This window comes from Eleutherodactylus coqui, chromosome 1, assembly GCF_035609145.1.
Source record: "Eleutherodactylus coqui strain aEleCoq1 chromosome 1, aEleCoq1.hap1, whole genome shotgun sequence".
In the NCBI taxonomy this organism is placed as follows: Eukaryota; Metazoa; Chordata; class Amphibia; order Anura; family Eleutherodactylidae; genus Eleutherodactylus; species Eleutherodactylus coqui.
This window is the reverse complement of record NC_089837.1, coordinates 226,853,167-226,876,945: the sequence shown is the minus strand read 5'-3', so window position 1 is coordinate 226,876,945 and position 23,779 is coordinate 226,853,167. Positions and strand designations below refer to the sequence as shown.

Below are 23,779 nucleotides of genomic sequence, written 5' to 3'. Positions count from 1 at the left end.
GTCTCAGCAATAGATCGGCATTCCTTCCTACACAGTGAACGCTATATCACAGTGACGTAGCATACAGGAAGAAGAATGTAAGGAATGGAGGCATCATAACAAGAAGAAGAGAATCCTTCTGGCTTGTGATGAGGTGACCCGGGGGACTGTAGAAGATAAGCAAGGAGAAGATGCGATAAGGAGTCTGCCTGGGGAGGAATAGGTGAGTATTGATTTTTTTTTTTTGACAGAATCCCTTTAAGAAATTTCTTGTGACTCCAAGAACTACTGTAGTGACTGTGGCCATCACTGGCCGATAAAGATCACCAAGACGATGAAAGCCACATCACTTACTTTAGTCTAAGTCTCTTTCTTTATTGACCTCAGAAGGAAAGTAACAATGTCTATAATGCCTTCCATTAGCAAAATCCCTTGAAAGCAAATGGGGTCATGAATTGAAATGATTTTAGGGATTTTATTTTAGTTTTTTTTAAAACCCAGAACAGAATAAAGTAGGGGAATACAGCAGTGTAATATACCGTAGGAGTTGAGGCTACTGTATTTTAATAAGATGCTAAAAGTATGTGCGTTAGTTCCGTAAACAGGATTAGTCTGTTCCTTTGTAGTCCTCTACCGGGTCAGAAGCTAAGCTGTGTGCCCTCCCAATCCTATATCTGCTTGCTATCTTTAAAGCTAGTTCCTTTTTCTTGTGCTGGTGAACTGGAAAGATCTATCACTTTGCTAATTGCTCCTTTCAGGTAGCAAAAGCCAGAAGCCCAACAGTGACTGTTTAAGTGCAGCACGATGTACAGCGTAACCTCTGCCAGAGCTGACTCAGGCTCATGTCTTACTGTCCGCAATAAATCGTTTCATTTTTATTTATATCTAAAACATGTTCCTATTACGCTACAACAGGACACATTATTTATGGTGTCCTGCTTAATTTCCTTTTCTAGTATAGCGCCAGCAGTATTAAGAACACCATCGTTTTGCCTAGCACATTACACATGAAGATATCCTAAAATCGGTTAAGTATGACAAACCAATAGCAATAAATTGGCATGTGCTTGTAAGGCTATAACATTTTATTTTATTTCACTTTAATTTGCAGTTTGACAATGAAAACTCATAAGTCAGGACTGTGGGAAGTGAATGATGGCCACAAAGATTAAGTTTAAACAGGTGCAATTTTGTGTATAGTGTAAAAATCCATTCATATGAAGACATTAAAAGAACGTGGGTAAAAGTAATTGACTGTGTCAGAGTTGGGGCGGACACCAGGATTGAAAGAAGACCATAGGAAATCTCTGTGTGTCCCTTAGTTAGCGGAAACACTCCCTCCTGCCTTCAGGACCCACCAGGAAAGATGGAGGAAGGACACAGTGTGATGTAACCATATCCTCTCTTTCTCTGTCAAGCTCACTAACATCTCTCCAGACCCTCCTATCTATCGTACTTACAGGAACCTTCAGGCCATTCGCATCCAGGATTTTGCTGAGTCCCTACAGTCCTCTCTGTCCCCTATCTCTCTCCTCTCCTGCCCCAACCTGGATGCTGCACACTACAACACCGCTCAGAAACGTGCCCTGGATGAAGCAGCACCTACCGTGACCCAAGCCAATTGCTCGAGACCGCAGAAACTTTGGCTCACGCCTCAAACATGTTTCATACGGCATTGCTCGAGAAGTGCTGAACGGCTGCTTACTTCAAAAAGAAAATTGATGACATCTGTCAGGAAATAACTTCCCAGTCTCAGACTAGCCCTAACCCTAGTCTCATCAATACTACATCTACGTCCTGCTCACTGTCTGTACTCAGACCAATAACAGAGGAAGAAGTCTCCAGATTGCTTTTCTCTGCTCGCCCCACCACCTGCGCTAGCGGCCCTCTCCCCTCACACCTCTTCCGGTCCCTCTCCCCAGTGATTATCTCCCATCTCACCACTATATTCAACATCTCTCTGACCTCTGGCATCTTTCCCTCTTCTTTCAAACACGCCATCATATCCCCACTGCTAAAGAGGCCGACTCTTGACGCGACTGATGCTGCCAAATACCGACCCATCTCTAATCTCCCCCTCATCTCCAAACTACTAGAACGCCTGGTTTACTCCCGCCTTGTAAGCTAAATATCAGAAAACTCTCTTCTCGACCCCCTACAGTCTGGCTTCTGATCCCTACACTCAACAGAAACTGCCCTTACAAGGGTGTGACACGACCTCCTGACAGCCAAATCGAGGGGTGATTATGCCCTACTGATTCTCCTCAACCTCTCAGCAGCATTCGACACTTTTAAACACAAACTCCTCCTCAGTATGCGTTGCTCCATTGGCCTAAAGGACACTGCTCTCTCCCGGTTCTCCTCCTACCTATCCGACCGCTCCTTCAGTGTCTGCTTGCTGATTCTTCCTCTTCCCACTGCTGCTGGGGGTCCCCTAGAGCTCAGTCCTCTGTCCACTCCTTTTCTCCATCTACACAGGCCCTATTGGACAAACCATCAGGAGATTTGGCCTCCAATACCACCTCTACACTGACGACACCCAGCTATACACCTCTTCCTGTGACATCTCTGCACCTTTCCTCCAAAACATCACCAACTGTCTGTCCGCTGTCTCTAAAACTATGTCCTCCCTTTACTTAAAACTAAACCTTTCTAAAGCTAACCTACTGGTGTTTTCGCCCTCCACTAACTGATCTCATCCTGACCTCTCCATCTCAGTGTGTGGCGCCACCATAACTTCCAGACAGCATGCCCGCTGCCTTGGGGTCATATTCAACGCCGATCTCTTCTTTACCCCCTACATCCCATCTCTTGCCCAAACATGTCACCTGCACCTCAGGAATATCGCAAGAATCCTCTCTTTTCTCACGGTGGACACGCTAAAAACGGTAACTGTTGCCTTCACCAACTCCCGGCTCGATTATTGCAACTTGTTGCTGATCAGCCTCCCCCGCTCCAGACTCTATCCTCTCCAATCCATCCTGAATGCGGCAGCCAGGCTCATCTTCCTGTCCAGCCACTACTCGGACGCCTCTGCCCCATGCTGGTCACTGCACTGGCTGCCCGTTAAATACAGAACTCAATTTAAACTCACTACCTTCATCCATAAAGCCCTCCACAGTACAGCGCCACCCTACATTGCCTCCCCCATCTCAATCCATCACCCAGCCCGGGCTCTTCACTCTAACGAAACCAGACTGAGCGCCCCTTTAATTCAAACCTCTCATTCCCGTTTCCAAGACTTCTCCAGAGCAGCACCAGTGCTCTAGAATGCACTACCAAAAGCTATCCGGACAATCCAGGACTTACAAAACTTCAGGTGTGCTCTAAAAACATACAGCTACACAAATGACCAATGGGCATGACATCACAGGCTAATGAAGAGGCTGCCACACTTGTCCAAGTGCCATGGCCCCTTCAAATACCTGATCGGCTGGGGTGCCAGGTGTCGGCCTCAACAATGCAATATTGATTAGCTGCTCTATGACTAGAGCATCAATATCTGAGTCCTGGAAAATCTATTTAATACTCTCTCTACTTGCCAGTTGCTGTACTTCTTTTTGCATGGCACCATATTTTGTTTAATTTGTGTAGTATACATGGGCATTTCATCAATCCGTTGTCACATGTCAGTGGTGGCGAACCAATAGTACGAGTGCCAAAGGTGGCACGCAGAGCCCTTCCTGCCGGCATGCGCTGCCGTCGGCCGCTCACCACATTAGTGAATACCGGCAGGGGACGCAGCTCCCCTGCCGATATTCACTCCACTGCACTGCTAGCGGCGCTGATGCCGGTCCACACTGCCGGGATCCTCCTCCCCCCCCCCTCCCCTGACATCTCCTGCATGGTTCTGTGAGAGCAGGGGGAGGAGGCATTCGGCAGCACACACTGACGTCGCAGTGTGTACCTGCGGTCAGCGCTGAGCAAAGGAGCAGCGGCGCTTCGATGAGGAGGAGGGGGAAAGTATATGGGTCTCAGGGGGGTCAGTATTCCTACTGGGGGCCGCTGTGGGGGTCAGTATTCCTACTGGGGGCCGCTGTGGGGGTCAGTATTCCTACTGGGGGCCGCTGTGGGGGGGTCAGTATTTACTACTGGGGGCCGCTGTGGGGGTCACTATTCCTACTGGAGGCCGCTGTGGGGGTCACTATTGATACTGGGGACTGCTGTGGGGGGTGTCACTATTTTTACTGGGGGCCGCCGTGGGGGTAACTTTTCCTACTGGGGGCCTCCGTCGGGTCACTATTCCTACTGGGGGCCGCCATGGGGGTCACTAATCTTATTATTACTGAGGGGCTCACTATTACTGCTGAGGCCACCGTAGGGGTACCTATTACTACTGAGGGGGTCACTATTACTGCTGAGGCCACTGTGGGGGTCCCTATTACTGCTGCGGCCACTGCACGGGGTCACTATTACTGCTGGGGTATGTTTATATGTGCTGAAAATGCTGCAAAATGTCCTCAGCGGAAATTTCTGTTGCAAAATCTGCACGCTGTCTATTTTGACGCGGCCCTGTTGTAAAATCATACGTCGTGATAAGCCCCGCCCCCTGATGTATTAGCACTTTGTGATATATAAGTGGGTTTTGGGTTGCAGTTTGGGCACTTGGTCTCTAAAAGATTCACCACCACTGTCCTATGTCTTATTTTAGCATCATTATATGTGGTGTTTTTATGGTCAGCGCTAATTTTTGCCTACGTTTTTTGTTTCCAGGGAATTTGTGTCTTTTTTATTTAGTATAATCACTGCACATTTATTAGGCAGATGATGGTGACAAATGCATTGGTAGGGCATAGTGTAAAAGCAACAATTTAGCAGTCTGAGCTTTGTTTGGCTTATGATTTATGTACATAGATCTGGTGACTTCCTGTTTGCTAAAAGTGTTCTTCATTTTTTTTCGTTGCGTCCAGGCATCTTTTTGCATTTGAAATAAGATTTGTGTACTGGCCATGTACCAGCTTAATAGCTTAATATATTTTATCATTGTCTGCGTGCATGCACGCCACTAGACTGCTGTGAATGAATGTAAGTATGCTAAATGAAGTATAGGGAATACAGGTTGAAGATTGTGTAAAGCTCTGCAAACCTGTGATAAAGGAGATTATGCAGAATGTATTGCACACTATTTGTAAGGCTGATTGAATAAGCTCAGGAAGAATATTGTAACACAGCTCTCCATACAGTAGAGGCTTGTTATCACGGATTTACCAACCACAACTTCTTACAAATGTGGCTACAACTTGCCAAACGTCGAGTAATCAGTAGCTGTGCAAGCCTCACATGTGCCAGTCTAATGCCTATTCTTTACACTAGGCATAATTACATTTGAAATGCATGGGGGATTGTCACTCATCTAGTACAAGAGCCACTTGTGGAGAAGAGAACATTTGTTGTTGAAAGGCCAGATTCTAATAGTGGTGTACATAGATCTGATACAAGAAATGGGTGTGCTGTTTGTATATATAACAAATAACATAGTTAGAATAAATCCTTGCCTGAGTACTTAGAATTTCATTCACAGGAAGCGCACATATTTATCACTTTCTTTGTGCAGTCTAAATGACTTGAAATTCTGTTAAAATAATTTTTTTGTCTACTGTAGAAATTATTGTATAATGCTCAAAGTATTCTGCCAACTGCACATAAATGTTGATGTGTGTTTTTTATATATATATATATATAGATAGATAGATATGTGCAGCGGAAATGCAGTCTTTTAGGCCTCCTTCCCACGAGCGTGACGGGCTCCGCCGCGTAATATTCCGCAGTGAAGCCCGTCACGGCGCCCCCCAGAGACCCCATACTTACCAGCGGAAGATAGCGTGAAGACGCTTCCCCGCCCAGCGCCGTCGCGTCATGTGACACGCCTCATATGACGCGCGGCGGTAGGCGGGGAAGCGTTTTTTCACGCTATCTTCCGCTGGTTGCAGCGGGAGATAGCGTGAACGGACGGCTTCCATTGACTGCAATGGAAGCTGTCAGCGCGTACACCCGCGGCAAATAGAACATGCTGCGGGTGAGAACGGGAGATTTCACGGTGCGTAATTCCGCGGTGGAATTACGCATCGTGAGCATTGTGCTATTAGGTTCAATAGAACCTAATAGCAGGGGGGAAACGCAGCGGATTTTTGCCGCGGATTTACGCGGCGTAAATCCGTTCGTGGGAAGGAGGCCTTAAGCTCCTGCTCAGAACCTGAAGGTTGCAAGTTCAATCCTGCATGGTTCAGTTAGCCGACTCAAGGTTGGCTCAGCCTTCCATCCTTCCGAGGTCGGTAAAATGAGTACCCAGCTTGGTGGGGGGTAATAAATAAATTATCTGAACGTTGGTACTATACAAATAGCAAGATTTTTTCATTTATATGGTTACAATAATACACACATACATAGTATGTATAGCGTATAAGCAATTTGCAACTGTGTTCTTTAGAAATCGTTATTGTGTTGCATATATCATTTGCATTTTGATTAATGAGGTAATTTATTTTACCAGTGTTGCCGGCTCTGCTCTGTGTGTTCAGTTCCAGGTTGTTATTGCTTACATTTATTATTTTTCTTTGTGGAAACATGACAACACATTTGTTGTTACCTATACTGTTTGTAGTCATATGAAGGCCTAGATACGCATGGCAGTTCCTGGTGTTCTTTAACCAAAAACAGACAAATGTAGCTTTGTATGAATAACCAAACAACATAATAAATGTTTTTCTGTTGTAGTTTGGTACTTAAAAAAAAAATAATGTTTGTGTCACATTTTGTTTTATTTTAAAATGTCAAAAAGATTTTCCATAAACAATACAATAGATGATCTGTCCTCAGAATAGGTCATCAATTGTTAATCGGCTGGGGTCCACCACAAAAAAATACATACCGTATGTACCGGCGTATAAGGCGACGGGGCGTATAAGACGACCCCCCAACTTTCACCTTATACGCCGGTAATACAGTGGAGAAAAAATAAAATCATTACTCACCTCCCCGGCGTTCTGTCGTGCTCCGGCAGGATGTCGCTCGCTCCTCGTCCCCGGCGCAGCATTGCTTTCTGAATGCGGGGCTTGAAATCCCCGCCTCCAGAAAGCTAATACACACGCCATCAGCCAGTTACAGCCATTCAATGACATCATTGAATGGCTGTGATTGGCTAAAACACACGTGGCTTCAGCCAATCACACTATTCAATGACATCATTGAATGGGTGTGATTGCTAACACACGTGCGCCTTCAGCCAATCACAGCCATTCAATGCTGTCATTGAATGGCTGTAACTGGCTGATGGCGTGTGTATTAGCTTTCTGGAGGCGGGGATTTCAAGCCCCGCATTCAGAAAGCAATGCTGCGCCGGGGACGAGGAGCGAGCGACATCCTGCCGGAGCGCGACAGAACGCCGGGGGAGGTGAGTACTGATTTTTTTTTTTTACACTTTTTTTTTTTGTATTACCGGCGTATAAGACGACCCCCGACTTCAGAGCAGATTTTTCGGGGTTCAAAAGTCGTCTTATACGCTGGTATATACGGTATTAAGTTATACAGGGCATGTGCTTGAACACTTTTAAAGGAACCTTCAAGGCACCACAGGCTAGCAGTGTCGGGATACACTGGGGTTGGAATAGAAACCTGTTGGTTTTAGTGAGAGCTGCGCCTGCAATTGTGAGCACTGGCCTCTACACAGGGGTTGCAGCAGCAGCTTCCGCACCAACAGTGGTGTATTCAGTGCTGCCTAGAAAACCACTTAAAGTAACTTTTAAGGTTTAATAGCATATCTGGTTATTAGGTCCAAGATTTTGTCCAAATGAGATTGTCTTTTGCTAGATCTTTGGTGTCCTGTTTTATTAATGGTCCAATATTGTGTTAGAGCCTGGGCCAACTAGAGGATCCTCTGATCTCTAGTGGGCCAGTCTGATCCTGTCCTTAAGGGAAACCTGTCAAGACAATCTGTCAAAAGTCAATGTCAGACTTTTTAAATATGCTTTGTAACAATGACTGAAAATTGTAAGCCATCGCTAGAATAGCCATATGCAGACAGCTGTTTCGGGGTGATTGCCCTCACATCAGTGTGCAATAGGTTCCAGGCCTGGCTAGTGAGAGACTTGTTTAAAAAGTCTGACATTGACTTGCAGGAATGCTACCTTCCAATAGGTAGCGCTGCAGAGGTATTTTCCCACTCCCTGTTTGCATATTTCCCAGAAAAGCACACATGGACTTATAAGTCTCCTCACACCTAGGTTCTCTCCTTAAAGGGGTTCTGACATGAGAAAAAAACATTTTTACTTACCTTGCCTGACCATGACCGATCGTCAGGCATGTCCCCTCCATCGGGCATCTTTTTCTGTGGCTTCTAGAAGCAGAGCTGGAGCAGTCAAAATGACCTCTTCCTGCTCTGCTCCGTCCGTCAGCCACTTCCGAGGTGAACGGACGGGCGCCACGTAACAAGCAGTGCTTGCTGTGGGTGGACCATCCGTCCTGGCTGAACTTCAAGATCTGCGTGTGCGCAGTGGAGAGGCGACCCGTCCTGACTCCTGTCAGAGAGCACCTGTCTTCTGCGCCTGCGCGCAATCCCGGAGGGGGGCGGCCCATCCTGGCTCGTCAGAGGAAGAAGAAAGCCTGCTGGGAGATGACCCCCGCTGCACAACATCAAAAAGGAAAAAGGTAAGCATAGGTTTTTATGCTTTAACATGCCAAAAATCGTGGGTTCCCTGTGTCCATTAGGCAGACCAGGGAACAATGGCTGTTAAAGCATTAAAACATTATTCATGTCAGAACCCCTTTAAGGAAAAACAATACCCTTCCAGACACAAAGTTGTCATGAGGACACTTTTCTTGAACCTAATTAAAGTTATCAGTATAGAAAAAATATTAGCATATCTGAATAACAAAGCTTTGTGTAGTAGCAACATTTTTACCATATTATTACCGTTGTGTTTTATTTGTTTTCCATTGTTCTCATGCTCTGTACATTTGTTTGCTAATCCAGCTCACAGTTCTTTCATCTGTACCAGTTTGGAACCAGAAGTCTGAGTAAATGATAGGTTGTTTGTAATTAATTAATCTTTGCCGCTGTCGGAGCGTGTTCAGTGTCACGTTCTCTAGGCTTGCTTTGTCATGGTGTGTTGGTGCCATGCTACCCTACGTATGTACTCTGCACTTATCTTCTCCTGGCTGTAGTCACTCTGTTATTGCCTCATTCAGAGTAAGCCCCTGCATAATTCTTAATTATTCCTAGTAATTAAATTTGTGTCACTCTCTTCTATCTTGGTTTATATCATTAGCCTATAACCATTTATGATGAATTTCCAAGGACTGGAGAGTAGAGTCACATTGTCTGCCATTGTAAATCAGCTGGTAAATGCTTTAAATGATCTTTTTATTGAAGGCTAGGATTGAAGCAAGTTGTTTCTCTTCTAGCAGATAGATATAATATTTAGATTGAGTAAAGAGAAGGCTTTATAGTATTTGTGAACAACCCTATGTCGTGAATGACGGAGATAATGGGATTGAACCACCTGTACAGGTGAAAGGATAAGTACTGTAAATAGTAACTAATTATGAAGATAGTTCGAGATTTCCAGAGGACAACACTTTCTCCAGTTCTGTTCTTTGAATTGAGCTTATGCTAACAAGATACTTAATAAAGTAAATATTTCTAATGGCAATGCACTTCCGTGCTCATTTACATCATCAGCAGTATGGACTCACTAAACAAATGTTCCTTTATGACTTGTCTGTTTGCGCAACCTGGGTTGATTCTTATGTTCTCACCGAAGGGATTCTGTAAGATACATGACCGTACAAATCTAAGCTATACTTTAAAGTGGCTTAAAGAGGACGAATAGTAAAAATGCAGAATTTTCTCTTTTAAATAATAACATTTATACAAACGATAAACTGCCGCAAATGAAAAATAAGAAGACCAGACAAGCAATTTAGCAATAACACACCTGGCCCATTCACAGCAGCATTTCTTTTGTAGGGTCAGTTGGCTGATTTCTGGAGCATTTATTTAAGGCAATAGACTATTCATACAAATCTCCTGGCTTATAATTAATTGTAATCAAAAGATTGTAAATCATTGGACTGTGGTACCTGTGAGTTGCTTAGAAACCCTCTGTGTCTTTCAGACAAGCAGCAGAAAATGCAGGATCAAGTTGCCCAGTCCAACTCCAAATGTAGCACATGTATTAGTATGGTCAGCTCGAAGCTGCTGGAGGCCCCTGGGCAGATAGAACCCATAACACTGATGTACTGTATGTAATGCGTTTTTATCTGCTGCAGTTTTCCTGCTTCTCTGATGTCTGTGATGCCCCAAATAGTTTTTAGGTCTTAAGGGGGAATATAACAAAGCACTTGCACTGGTTTTCTGCCTTAAAAAAAATGTGCACATTTTGGCACATGCCTTCTCTATGCCAACATTTGTGGCTCATTTTTTATTGTACGCTGCACTCACCAGTGGATGAAGCTTAGGCCGGGCTCATATGACCAGATTTGAATAGCAAATTCCGCAATGATCTGCGGTAAAATGCATTGAAAGGCATGTATTTTTGATTTTTCCTTCAAATTTGTGGATACAAATGACAGATTCCACACGATCAGCCTCCATTGATGTCAATGGAGGCGTCCGACCCACAGCCCATACACAATTAACATTGTGTACGGGCTACGGATACCCACGTCATTGCTAAGTGACAGCACAGGAAATACAAACAAAACAAACAAAAAACCCTATACTGTGCATGACCACTGCGCACCTCCGCAGGTTAGTGCCATATGCAGGGTCAACGCCCGGGCTCACAGCCGGAATCTGCTGTGGGCCTCCCGCATGCGGAATCCGACCCAGTCATGTGAGCCCGGTCTTAGTGGGGTGGAGTGGCCTCCAATGCCTTGACCATTTTAATATCATTTACGCCAGAAACTGGCATGATTATCATATAAATCTATGCAGCTTATAGTTGGTATATAATTCACTTTAGGAACATGGACAGGCAAAAGATGTGCCAAACTCATTAAGGGTGGGCTGAAAACCGTATTATGTACCACTTATAACTATATTGTGAGTAGCAGATCAGCATCGCTTTATTTTTCTCTTCTGTTAAGTGCTGCCCCCTTGCTAGAACAGTCTTCTTCACTGATTGCACGTCATTGTGGTTATAAACATGGCAGCTGATGGAGAGGGATGTGAACAGACACCTCCATTGAAAAACACTGTGCATACGCTAATTTATCTTGCAAAGAGCTTTCCATTAGTAGCTGCTGAAGGGTGTCAGGACACATACTCCTCCATCCGCAGCTATGTTTAGGACCGGAGTGTTGTGCAGAAGATCGTAGTAACGAGGTAAAGGTGCTTCACAGAAAAAGACATCAGCACTGTATTGCTACTAATAAACATTTTTTAATAACTCTTATAATGTCATTTCTTTATTGCATCAAGTAGTCTTTTTTTAACTTCTTTAACTTGTCCTTTCTCAACAGGTTATGGGACTTTTCCAAACCATTACCGCTGCTTGAAACTGTGGAGCATCATACAGAGTTTACTTGTGGCTTTGACTTCAGCATTCTTGTCCCAGCACAGGTATTACATGAGTTGATCTTCAAGGCTTCTCTATATTTATCCATGTATAAATACTGAATGAATATACAGTGCTTAAACAGCTTTTTCCTCCTTAAATAGATATTAAAGATATACACATTCTTTTCATGTATAGTCAACACACACCTTGTAGACAAAACAAATAGATGAAATACTGTAGGGACTTCTTACTGGTGAGATTGGAAAGAGACCTATCATTATGTCTACAGTCTGGAATCTTTCCTTCAACGTCACTTGTAATAAGTATGCATTCACCGTGACTCTTCACATGCTCTACTAAGTAATAACCTCTTACAGTCGGAAACCACTAAGAAGGATAAATGGGTTTAATTGAGGTAGAAATCAGCAGTTGGAGAACTTGCCACAGAGTTGTGCTTTCTTTGGAGAGTGCTGGCTGGTTTTCTCACAGCTTGAAATCCAGTTCCTATGCGGTTTTTATTGTCAAACAGTTATTCACTCACTTACCACACAGCTTGGTCACCAACCCACGCAGCCAGCAACCATGAACAATATATTCAGCACGTAGATTGGTAGCCTGTTCACTAAGTTCAGTGTTGCTTTTTTACATAGTTGAAACTAAATCAACTTTTCTAACATAAGGCCCATTAAGACACAACAATTAGGCTGCGTTCACACGGGGCGGATTTTCCGCGGCCGCTAATCCCGGGTTTAGCCAGCCATGTGGACGAGATTTCTCAGAAATCTCGTCCACACGGGATGCAAATCTGCCACGGCAAAGCCGTCACTGCGGCGCGGGTTAGCCGGCCGCAGCATGCTCATTCTTTTTCTTCCTCCGCTGCGGCCGCGCTCTCCTCAAAGTGCCGTGGGTTTTGAAGCAGCGCTTCTGCCAGCGGAAATCTCGCGGTTTTTCGCTGCAGCCAAACCGCGAGATTTCTGCCGGGATTCCTCTGTGTGGGAACCCAGGCTTATCGCTCACAAGGCATCTTTTTAGCGATAGTTATTGTGTGCCTTTACACGGCAAGATGATCGCTCAAAATTCACTCAAATGGCAGTTTCAGTGTCAGTTTTGAGCAATTCACTTTGCATAAGCGTGTAAATGAAGGCTCCCGCTGTATACAGAAGACAAGCGGGACCGCTATCTTTTGCATACAGCTGTTTTCTTCTTGGAGCGCACAGCTGGTATACAGCTGAGTGGGCAATGCAGAACACAGCTGGAACGCTGTCTTCTGCATACTCCTGCTGTGTTCACGGAGCGCTCAACTGGTATACAGCTGAGTGCTCCGAGAGGGAAATGCAGAACACAGCTGGAGCGCTATCTTCTGCATAATCCTGCTGTGTTCACGGAGCGCTAAGCTGGTATACAGCTGATTGGGGTATGCGGAAGACAGCTAGACCGCTTGTCTTCTGCATACTTCTGCTGTGTTCTCCGAGCAGGAAACCAGCTTAAACAATAGTATTAGCGGTATCCCGCTGAGAACTCAGCGCGTGGCCCTGATAAGACTCGATGAGCAAATCGTTAACGAAAACTGTACGATGTCTGTGCATTTAGACCCAACAATTCTCACTCAAAAGACGGCTTTAAGTGAGAATCATTGGGTCAAAATGGGCCTGTAAACAGGAGCTTAATGTGGGATTTGTATTGTAATACGGAAATACAACCTTTAGTTTGTGTTTAGTGTGAGTGAAGAATGTATGGATCACATTGTCTGTTCTGTAGTATAGATTACTGCTTGGGTAGTGCACATTTTCCTTACATGTTTTCCCATGAAAATCCTTCGAAAACCCTTTATTTGCCATTTTTGGATATAAATGGCGCATAGGGTTGATTAGCCATTTTAGGACCTTCTCAATTAGCCAGAGTCCCTACAAAAAGGTTATTCTAGCTGTGGAAGACCTAGTGTGGCAGTGTATTGCATAGACGATTACAGTTGCAGTCAAATTATTCACGATTATTTTCCAAATTCACAAACTTTCAACTCTTCGAAAAAAAATCAGTAAAATAATAACAGTTTAAGTAGCTCAACTAGAGATGAGCGAACACCAAAATGCTCGGGTGCTCGTTACTCGGGACAAACTTTACGCGATGCTCGAGGGTTCGTTTCGAGTAACGAACCCCATTGAAGTCAATGGGCGACCCGAGCATTTTTGTATATCGCCGATGCTCGCTAAGGTTTTCATTTGTGAAAATCTGGGCAATTCAAGAAAGTGATGGGAACAACACAGCAACGGATAGGGCAGGCGAGGGGCTACATGTTGGGCTGCATCTCAAGTTCACAGGTCCCACTATTAAGCCACAATAGCGGCAAGAGTGGGCCCCCCCCCTTCCCAACAACTTTTACTTCTGAAAAGCCCTCATTAGCAATGCATACCTTAGTTAAGCACCACACTACCTCCAACAAAGCACAATCACTGCCTGCATGACACTCCGCTGCCACTTCTCCTGGGTTACATGCTGCCCAACCCCCCCCCCCACGACCTAGTGTCCACAGCGCACACCAAAGTGTCCCTGCGCAGCCTTCAGCTGCCCTCATGCCACGCCACCCTCATGTCTATTTATAAGTGCGTCTGCCAGGAGGAGGAACCGCAGGCACACACTGCAGAGGGTTGGCACGGCTAGGCAGCGACCCTCTTTAAAAGGGGCGGGGCAATAGCCCACAATGCTGTACAGAAGCAATGAGAAATCCAATCCTGTGCCACCTCCATCAGGAGCTGCACACGTGGGCATAGCAATGGGAATTCCGTGTGCACCCACAGCATGGGTGGATCCCTGGAACCCACTGGCTGTACATTAATGTATCCCATTGCAGTGCCCATCACAGCTGAGGTAACGTCCGATTAAATGAAGGTGGGCTTCGGCCCACACTGCATGCCCCAGTCAGACTGGGGTTCTTTAGAAGTGGACACATGCAGTTACAACTCCCTGTGGACCCACGGCATGGGTGGCTCCCTGGAACCCACCGGCGGTACATAAATATATCCCATTGCATTGCCCATCACAGCTGAAGTAATGTCGTGCTTAATGCAGGTGGGCTTCGGCCCACACTGCATGCCCCAGTCAGACTGGGGTTCTTTAGAAGTGGACACATGCAGTTACAACTCCCTGTGGACCGACAGCATGGGTGGGTGCCAGGAAGCCACCGGCGGTACATAAATATATCCCATTGCATTGCCCATCACAGCTGAGGTAATGTCATGTTTAATGCAGGTGGGCTTCGGCCCACACTGCATGCCCCAGTCAGACTGGGGTTCTTTAGAAGTGGACACATGCAGTTACAACTCCCTGTGGACCTACGGCCTGGGTGGCTCCCTGGAACCCACTGGCGGTACATAAATATATCCCATTGCATTGCCCATCACAGCTGAGGTAATGCCGTGCTTAATGCAGGTGGGCTTCGGCCCACACTGCATGCCCCAGTCAGACTGGGGTTCTTTAGAAGTGGACACATGCAGTTACAACTCCGTGTGGACCGACAGCATGGGTGGGTGCCAGGAAGCCACCGGCGGTACATAAATATATCCCATTGCAGTGCCCAACACAGCTGATGTAACGTCAGCTGTAATGCAGGTGGGCTAAAAATTCATTTGATTACACTGTAGGCGAAGGCCCCCAAAAATTGGTGTACGAACAGTACTAATGTACCTGAGAAAAATTGCCCATGCCCAACCAAGAGGGCAGGTGAAATCCATTAATCGCTTTGGTTAATGTGGCTTAATTGGTAACTAGGCCTGGAGGCAGCCCAGTTAAAATAAAAATTGGTTGAGGTGAAAGTTTCAACGCTTTAATGAGCATTGAAACGTATAAAAATTGTTTAGAAAAATTATATGACTGAGCCTTGTGGGCCTAAGAGAAATTGCCCATTCAGCGTGATTATGTGAGGTTTCAGGAGGAGGAGCAGGAGGAGGAGGAGGAATATTATACACAGATTGATGAAGCAAAAAGGTCCCCGTTTTTGATGGTGATGCGGGTGCAGCCTACGTATTGCTCAGGTATCGCTGCTGTCCGCTGCTGGAGAAGAGAAGTCTGGGGAAATCCAGGCTTTGTTCATCTTGATGAGTGTAAGCCTGTCGGCACTGTCGGTTGACAGGCGGGTACGCTTATCCGTGATGATTCCCCCAGCCGCACTAAACACCCTCTCTGACAAGACGCTAGCCGCAGGACAAGCAAGCACCTCCAGGGCATACAGCCGGAGTTCAGGCCACGTGTCCAGCTTCGAAACCCAGTAGTTGTAGGGGGCAGAGGCGTCACGGAGGACGGTCGTGCGATCGGCTACGTACTCCCTCACCATCCTTTTACAGTGCTCCCGCCGACTCAGCCTTGACTAGGGAGCAGTGACACAGTCTTGCTGGGGAGCCATAAAGCTGTCCAGGGCCTTAGAGAGTGTTCCCCTGCCTGTGCTGTACATGCTGCCTGATCTCCGCGCCTCCCCTGCTACCTGGCCCTCGGAACTGTGCCTTCGGCCACTAGCGCTGTCGGATGAGAATTTTACCATCAGTTTGTCCGCCAGGGTCCTGTGGTATAGCATCACTCTCGAACCCTTTTCCTCTTCGGGTATGAGAGTGGAAAGGTTCTCCTTATACCGTGGGTCAAGCAGTGTGTACACCCAGTAATCCGTAGTGGCCAGAATGCGTGTAACGCGAGGGTCACGTGAAAGGCATCCTAACATGAAGTCAGCCATGTGTGCCAGGGTACCTGTACGCAACACATGGCTGTCCTCACTAGGAAGATCACTTTCAGGATCCTCCTCCTCCTCCTCAGGCCATACACGCTGAAAGGATGACAGGCAAGCAGCATGTGTACCCTCAGCAGTGGGCCAAGCTGTCTTTTCCCCCTCCTCCTCATGCTCCTCCTCCTCCTTCTCACCGCGCTGAGATATAGACAGGAGGGTGCTCTGACTATCCAGCGACATACTGTCTTCCCCCGGCTCTGTTTCCTAGCGCAAAGCGTCTGCCTTTATGCTTTGCAGGGAACTTCTCAAGAGCCATAGCAGAGGACTGGTGACGCTAATGATTGCAGCATCGCCGCTCACCACCTGGGTAGACTCCTCAAACTTTCCAAGGACCTGGCAGATGTCTGCCAACCAGGCCCACTCTTCTGAAAAGAATTGAGGAGGCTGACTCCCACTGCGCCGCCCATGTTGGAGTTGGTATTCCACTATAGCTCTACGCTGCTCATAGAGCCTGGCCAACATGTGGAGCGTAGAGTTCCACCGTGTGGGCACGTCGCACAGCAGTCGGTGCACTGGCAGATTAAACCGATGTTGCAGGGTGGCAGCGTCCGTCTTGGACTTGCGGAAATGTGCGCAGAGCCGGTGCACCTTTCCGAGCAGGTCTGTCAAGCGTGGGTAGCTTTTCAGAAAGCGCTAAACCACCAAATTAAAGACGTGGGCCAGGCATGGCACGTGCGTGAGGCTGCAGAGCCGCCACCAGGTTACGGCCGTTGTCACACACGACCATGCCCGGTTGGAGGCTCAGCGGCGCAAGCCAGCGGTCGGTCTGCTCTGTCAGACCCTGCAGCAGTTCGTGGGCCGTGTGCCTCTTATCTCCTAAGCTGAGTAGTTTCAGCACGGCCTGCTGACGCTTGCCCACCGCTGTGATGCCGCGCCGCGCGACACCGACTGCTGGCGACGTGCTGCTGACACATCTTGATTGCGAGACAGAGGTTGCGTTGGAGGAGGAGGGTGGTTTAGTGGAGGAAGCATACACCGCCGCAGATACGAGCACCGAGCTGGGGCCCGCAATTCTGGGGGTGGGTAGGACGTGAGCGGTCCCAGGCTCTGACTCTGTCCCAGCCTCCACTAAATTCACCCAATGTGCCGTCAGGGAGATATAGTGGCCCTGCCCGCCTGTGCTTGTCCACGTGTCCGTTGTTAAGTGGACCTTGGCAGTAACCGCGTTGGTGAGGGCGCGTACAATGTTGCGAGAGACGTGGTCGTGCAGGGCTGGGACGGCACATCGGGAAAAGTAGTGGCGACTGGGAACTGAGTAGTGCGGGGCCGCCACCATCATATTTTTGAAAGACTCCGTTTCCACAACCCTATACGGCAGCATCTCCAGGCTGATAAATTTGGCAATGTGCACGTTTAACGCTTGAGCGTGCGGGTGCGTGGCGGCGTGCTTGCGCTCCAACACTTGCGCTAGCGACGGCTGGACGGTGCGCTGACAGACATTGGTGGATGGGGCCGAGGACAGCAGAGGTGAGGGTGTGGGTGCAGGCCAGGAGACGGTAGTGCCTGTGTCCTCAGAGGGGGGTTGGATCTCAGTGGCAGGTTGGGGCACAGGGGGAGAGGCAGTGGTGCAAACCGGAGGCGGTGAACGGCCTTCGTCCCACCTTGTGGGGCGCTTGGCCATCATATGTCTGCGCATGCTGGTGGTGGTGGCTCCCCGGCTGATCTTGGCGCGACAAAGGTTGCACACCACTGTTCGTCGGTCGTCTGCACTCTCAGTGAAAAACTGCCAGACCTTTGAGCACCTCGGCCTCTGAAGGGTGGCATGGCGCGAGGGGGCGCTTTGGGAAACAGTTGGTGGATTATTCGGTCTGGCCCTGCCTCTACCCCTGGACACCGCACTGCCTCTTGCAACCTGCCCTGCTGCTGCCCTTGCCTCCCCCTCTGAAGACCTGTCCTCAGTAGGCGTAGCAAACCAGGTGGGGTCAGTCACCTCATTGTCCTACTGCTCTTCCTCCGAATCCTCTGTGCGCTCCTCCCTCGGACTTACTGCTCTTACTACTACCTCACTGATACACAACTGTGTCTCATCGTCCTCCTCACCCACTGAAAGGTCTTGAGACAGTTGCCGGAAGTCCCCGGGAACTTTCCAATGGTTGGGCATCAGTCACGATAAACTCCTCTGGTGGGAGAGGAACCACTGCTGCCCAATCTGAGCAGGGGCCCGAGAACAGTTCCTGGGAGTCTGCCCGCTCCTCAGAATGTCTCATTGTAGTGGAGTGAGGAGGCTGGGAGGAAGGAGGAGCAGCAGCCAGAGGATTCTGAGTTGCAGCAGTGGACGGCACAGAACTGTGGGTGGACGATAGATTGCTGGATGCACTTTCTGCCATCCACGACAGGACCTGCTCACACTGCTCATTTTCTAATAAAGGTCTACCGCGTGGACCCATTAATTGTGAGCTGAATGTGGGGACGCCAGAAACGTGCCTCTTTCCTAATCCCGCAGCAGTCGGCTGCGATACACCTGGATCAGGAGCTCGGCCTGTGCCCACACCCTGACTTGGGCCTCCGCGTCCTCGGCCGCGTCCACGTCCTCTAGGCCTACCCCTACCCCTCAGCATGCTGTATTACCAGTAATGCAGAAACAGAACGGTGTCATTAAATGTGCCGCTTATTGGCCTGTGGTTGGAGGCTGACTTCGCTTACGGAACGCCAGGAAATAATTTTACGCAAGCCTGCTGTAACACTTAGCTGGCTGCGTATGAATTTGGAGAACTACTACACCCAGCAGAGACCCAGAACACTGAGGACACTCACAGGCAGCCCAAATAGATTTTTTTCCCCAAATGTTTTTGCAAAGGCCCACTGCCTATATTCAATCAATATGTCTTCTGTCCCTGCGTAAGCGCTTCTGGCCCTGGAGTATTACTGCAGGGCGCAATGCTCTGCACGGCCAATATACCAAAAAAAAAAAAAAGTGCAACACTGCAAAAAGCAGCCTCCACAGTACTGCACACGGTTAGATGTGGCCCTAAGAAGGACCGTTAGGAGTATTTTAGGCTTCAAGAACCCCAACACTCTCCCTATAGCAGCTCCACCAAGATAGCACTTTCCCTAAAGTATGTCAGAACGCATCTGTGGCGAGCCGCGGGAGGGGCCGATTTTTATACTCGGGTGACACCTGATCTCGCCAGCCACTCACTGCAGGGGAGTGGTATAGGGCTTGAACGTCGCAGGGGGAAGTTGTAATGCCTTCCCTGTCTTTCTGTTGGCCAGAAAAGCGCGCTAATGTCTCAGAGATGAAAGTGAAAGTAACCCGAACATCGCGTGGTACTCGTTATGAGTAACGAGCATCTCGAACACGCTAATACTCGAACGAGTATCAAGCTCGGACGAGTACGTTCGCTCATCTCTAAGCTCAATCCAACTAATATAAAAAGTGTTGTTTTCTAAATTCAACACAAAATACCATATTTAATGACTACTGTAGTCTCAGAATTATTCAGCACGCTGTCTACCATAAAGCATAGCAGTAGCTCAGTGATGGTTTGGGGCTGCTTTACTTCCTCTGCATTGACAACCTGCAGCATGGGGAGGGCAAGATGGATTCAATCAAGTATCAGGAAATCCTAGGACAAAACATCATGCCTTCTGTGTGGAAACTGAAGCTTGGGTGGCATTGGACCTTGCAACAAGACAATTATCCCAAGCATATCTCAAAGTCAACCTGGTGCTCACTTGAAGCCCATAGAAAATCTTTGGTGGGATTTGAAGATGGTTGCAGCACGCAAACCCAAGAATACTAGTATCAGTGTTTATGGTAGCGCAATGCGCCACTTACTAATTTAACCCCTTAGTGACAGCCCCATTGCCTTTTTACGTTCTGGCTTTGTGGGTTTTAATCCTTAGGGACGCAAAAACATGCATCCCCTGAGGATTAAAGTCCTGCAGGCTCTGGACATGACAGCTCTATTCTGTCGGTTCCCAGAGGTAGCCGACAACCTGGAGCTGTCATGGGGGACCGCGGGAAGCCCCCACCCAACCGGTGGATAGCGCCGATCGCATTAAAGTAAATAAAAAGTCAAAAAAGTTAGAGTTGCAGCTCCCCTCACGTATCGCATGAGGGGGGCTGAAGCTACTCACCCCCATCCTCCGCAATTTCCGGCGATAATCTGGTCTGGAACGGACTCTCCAGTGTCTTCTGCGCATGCGTGCCTGAGTTAAAATGGCGACGCTAACACAGACTATCAGATCGTCATGGGACATTTGCAATATCTTGTTTCCCGGCTGCTGAAGCTGGGAAGGAGGAGATGTCACCGGGGACCACGATGAGCAATCTCCGGGTCTGGGATTGCCGCTATGCGATGCATAATGGCTATCATGAAAAGGTTGTAAAAAGTTAAATATAGTAAAAGTTTCCCCTCATGGATTGGATCCATGAGGGGAGGTGAAAATACTCACCCCCGTACCCCGTGATATCCCCCGGCTGTATGGTCCTTCCAGGACCTCCCACTGCCTTCTGTGCATGCACGCACAAACGTTTAAAATCCCTCTGCTCCCGGCCAGCATGTGTAGCCGGAAGCAGAGAGATGTCACTGGGGACCACTGTATGTGGTTCCCGGTCACATGATCCTTATTATGTAATGGATAACAGTGATCATGTAAAGTGAAAAAAAAGTGTTAAAAAAAGTTAGTTTCATTTCCCCTCACGGATTATATCCGTAATGGAGGATGTAATTACGTACCTAAGGCCCCAGGATTTATCTGCTGACCTTGCCCCGACTTCTGCGCACGTGCCCGTCGCTACGGTGGCGAACGGATGCGCAAAAGCCGTAGATTGCCTGGATAAGTAAAAATCTCCCTGTTTCTTGCTACCAAACCTAGCTGAGAGATTAGAGATTTCACGGAGTGCCGCGGTACGTGTTCCCTGGTCACGTGATCGGCGCTATCCAATGGATAACTGTGATCACGTAAATGTAAAACAAAGTTAATATCACCGGAGGCCTTTGGCAAGTAATTTCACCTCCCCTCATGGATCAGATCCATGACGGGAGGTGAAATTACTTGCCTAAGGCCTCTGGTGATGTCCTCAATGGGATCTTTACCTGCTGATTGTTGCCCGTTGGCAAAATGGTGGACGCAAGCGCAGAAGCTGGGGAGGAGCCCAGGAAATTTAAAATCTCCTTGCTCCTAGCTACTAAAGGTAGCTGAGAGCCTGGAGCAGTGCCCGAGGGCCGCGACGAGCGGTCTACAGTCACGTAATCGCTGTTATCCAACGGATAACGGCAATCACGTAAAAGTTAAAAACAGTTAAAATTCAATGCTCTTTTCGGTTTGGGCCCCATTATACAGCCAGACATAAGATTAGGGCCAAAATGGGTATATTTCTGAACACAGGACAAACAGGGGGGTCGATTTTGGGGTGTAAGTAAGTCTTCATTCATGTATGTGCTGTACAAAAAAAAAACTTTTTAAAATGACACAATTGCCAAAAAAAATGAAATTTGTAATTTTTTTCCTTCTACTTAGATTCATTCAAAAACTGTGGGGTCAAAATACACAGTCTCTCCCCCCCCCCCCCCCTTCCCCCAATAAATTCGTTAAGGGGTATAGTTTTCATAATAGGGTTATTTGTGGGGGTTCTCTGTCGTTTTGGCCGCTCAAGGGCTCTACAAGTGGGCAATGGGGCCTAAAACACCTTCAAGCAAAATGTCTGTTCTGAAAGCCATCAGCCATCAGCTACTCCTTTCGGTTTGGACCCCGTTGTGCATACAGACATTAGATTAGGGCCGCAATGGGTATGTTTCTGAACATAGGACAAACAGGGTGATCCATTTTGGGGTGTAAATCCTCATTTTCATGTAAACTATAGAAAAATATATATCTTTAAAATGACATATTTGCAAAAGTATGAAATTTTATTTTTTCTCTTCTAAATTGGATTAATTCCTGAAAAAAACCCGTGGGGTCAAAATAGTCATGACAATCCTCAGTGAACACATTAAGATGTGTATTTTTTAAAATAGAGTCATTTGTGGGGTATCTATTATTCTGACACCTATGAGCTTTTGCCATCTTGGCTTTGTGTAGGAAAACAAAGTGTTCCTCAAAATGCTGAAAAGTAATGTTAAATTTGTACGTCTCCTAAATGGTTAAAAAAAAAAGCAAGGTTTTTCAAATGTGCATTCAGAATAAAGTTAACAGATGGGAATATATCTCTCATTAAAATGCATACAGTATGTTTGCACATATTTGAGATGATACAGTTGAAAATGTGAAAAAAAATACATTTTTTCCCAAAATTTTCCAATTTTTGGCACTTTTAATAAATATTCACAAATTCTATCGGCCTATTTTTACGACCTAAATAAAGTACAATATGTGGCAAAAAAACAATGTCAGAATTACTTGGATATGCAAAACCTTTGCAGAGCTATTCCATGTTGAAGTGACATGTCAGATTTTAAAAATTTGGCTCTGTCACTAAGGTGCAAACAGGCCTTGTCACTAAGGGGTTAATATAGTGGAAGGCATAGGAGTTGGTCAAAATTTTTCCGTACAAGGTTTATGAACTTCAGCTGGTGGCTGAGGTGAAATCCTAGCTTGTTGATGTATCAAGTAAGCTGCATTAGCTTCACGGCGCCATTGAACCTTCTGTGGTGACATGTTTGCACAACAGAGACGGTTTGTTTCAACACTGGGCAATTGTTGACAGCTTCTAAGTACTAAATATGCTTGTCATGAAGGGGTTAAATAATTCTAAGACTGCAGTAGTCATTAAAAGTGGCATTTTTTTGTTATGTTTGGAAAAAACAATTGTTAAATTAGTTGTGTTGAGCCATTTCAGCGGCACTTGTTTGGCTGTGCCTATCACACAACCGAGCAGTGCAGACAGGGAAGAGGATACATAGTTTTATTACACAGAAAGGAAGAACAGCTAGACCAGCAGGAATCAAGCATACGTACTTGACCACAGTGAACAGAGTTTCAGGAGCACTGATCAACATATGGTGCATACAAATTTAGAAGATGGCAATTTTTTTTAGCGGAGGGGTTAAAATCTCAGACCCTGAAATCACAGCAGCGAGGTCTACTCCCACCATTAATGAGAGATGCTATAATTGTCTTCATTCTTAACCCGGGAAAGGATTCGTCTCTTCATATTCTTATCATCCAATATCTTTATTGACCACTGATGTGAAAGTTTTGGCAAAGGTACTTGTGAACAGATTGTTTTTGGTTATGACTCATTTAATACATGAACATCAATTTTGCTTTATGCTGAACAAATCAATCACTATAACCCTACGGAGGTTGTATTTTACTCTCCAGGCGGTCAGTGGAGGCGGGATATTTTTTCACTCGATGTTGCCAAAGTTTTTTACAGCATGAAGGGAAATCATTTATGGGCTTTATAGGATGGGTTTTAGTTGGAAATTTTTGACATGGGTTAAACTCCTTGCCAGGGGCAAGAGTGTGGGTAAATGGTAGTATCTCTGGGCGGATGGTGTTTGAGAGGGGAACAAGGCAGGGATGCCTCTGTCCCCTCTCCTTTTTGCTTTAGCCCCTGGCTAGTTTGATAAGCAAATGCCTGATA

At 46.8% G+C, this 23,779-nt stretch overlaps 1 protein-coding gene across 1 annotated transcript in view; it reads left to right on the top strand.

Moving 5' to 3' along the window:
• Positions 1-23,779, top strand: part of PEX7 (peroxisomal biogenesis factor 7) — a 145,681-nt gene that overhangs the window by 104,112 nt on the left and 17,790 nt on the right. The window contains exon 9 of the mRNA XM_066606118.1: positions 11,440-11,539. Within this exon, the coding sequence (XP_066462215.1) occupies positions 11,440-11,539 (100 nt within the window). The remainder of the gene's footprint in view (positions 1-11,439; positions 11,540-23,779) is intronic.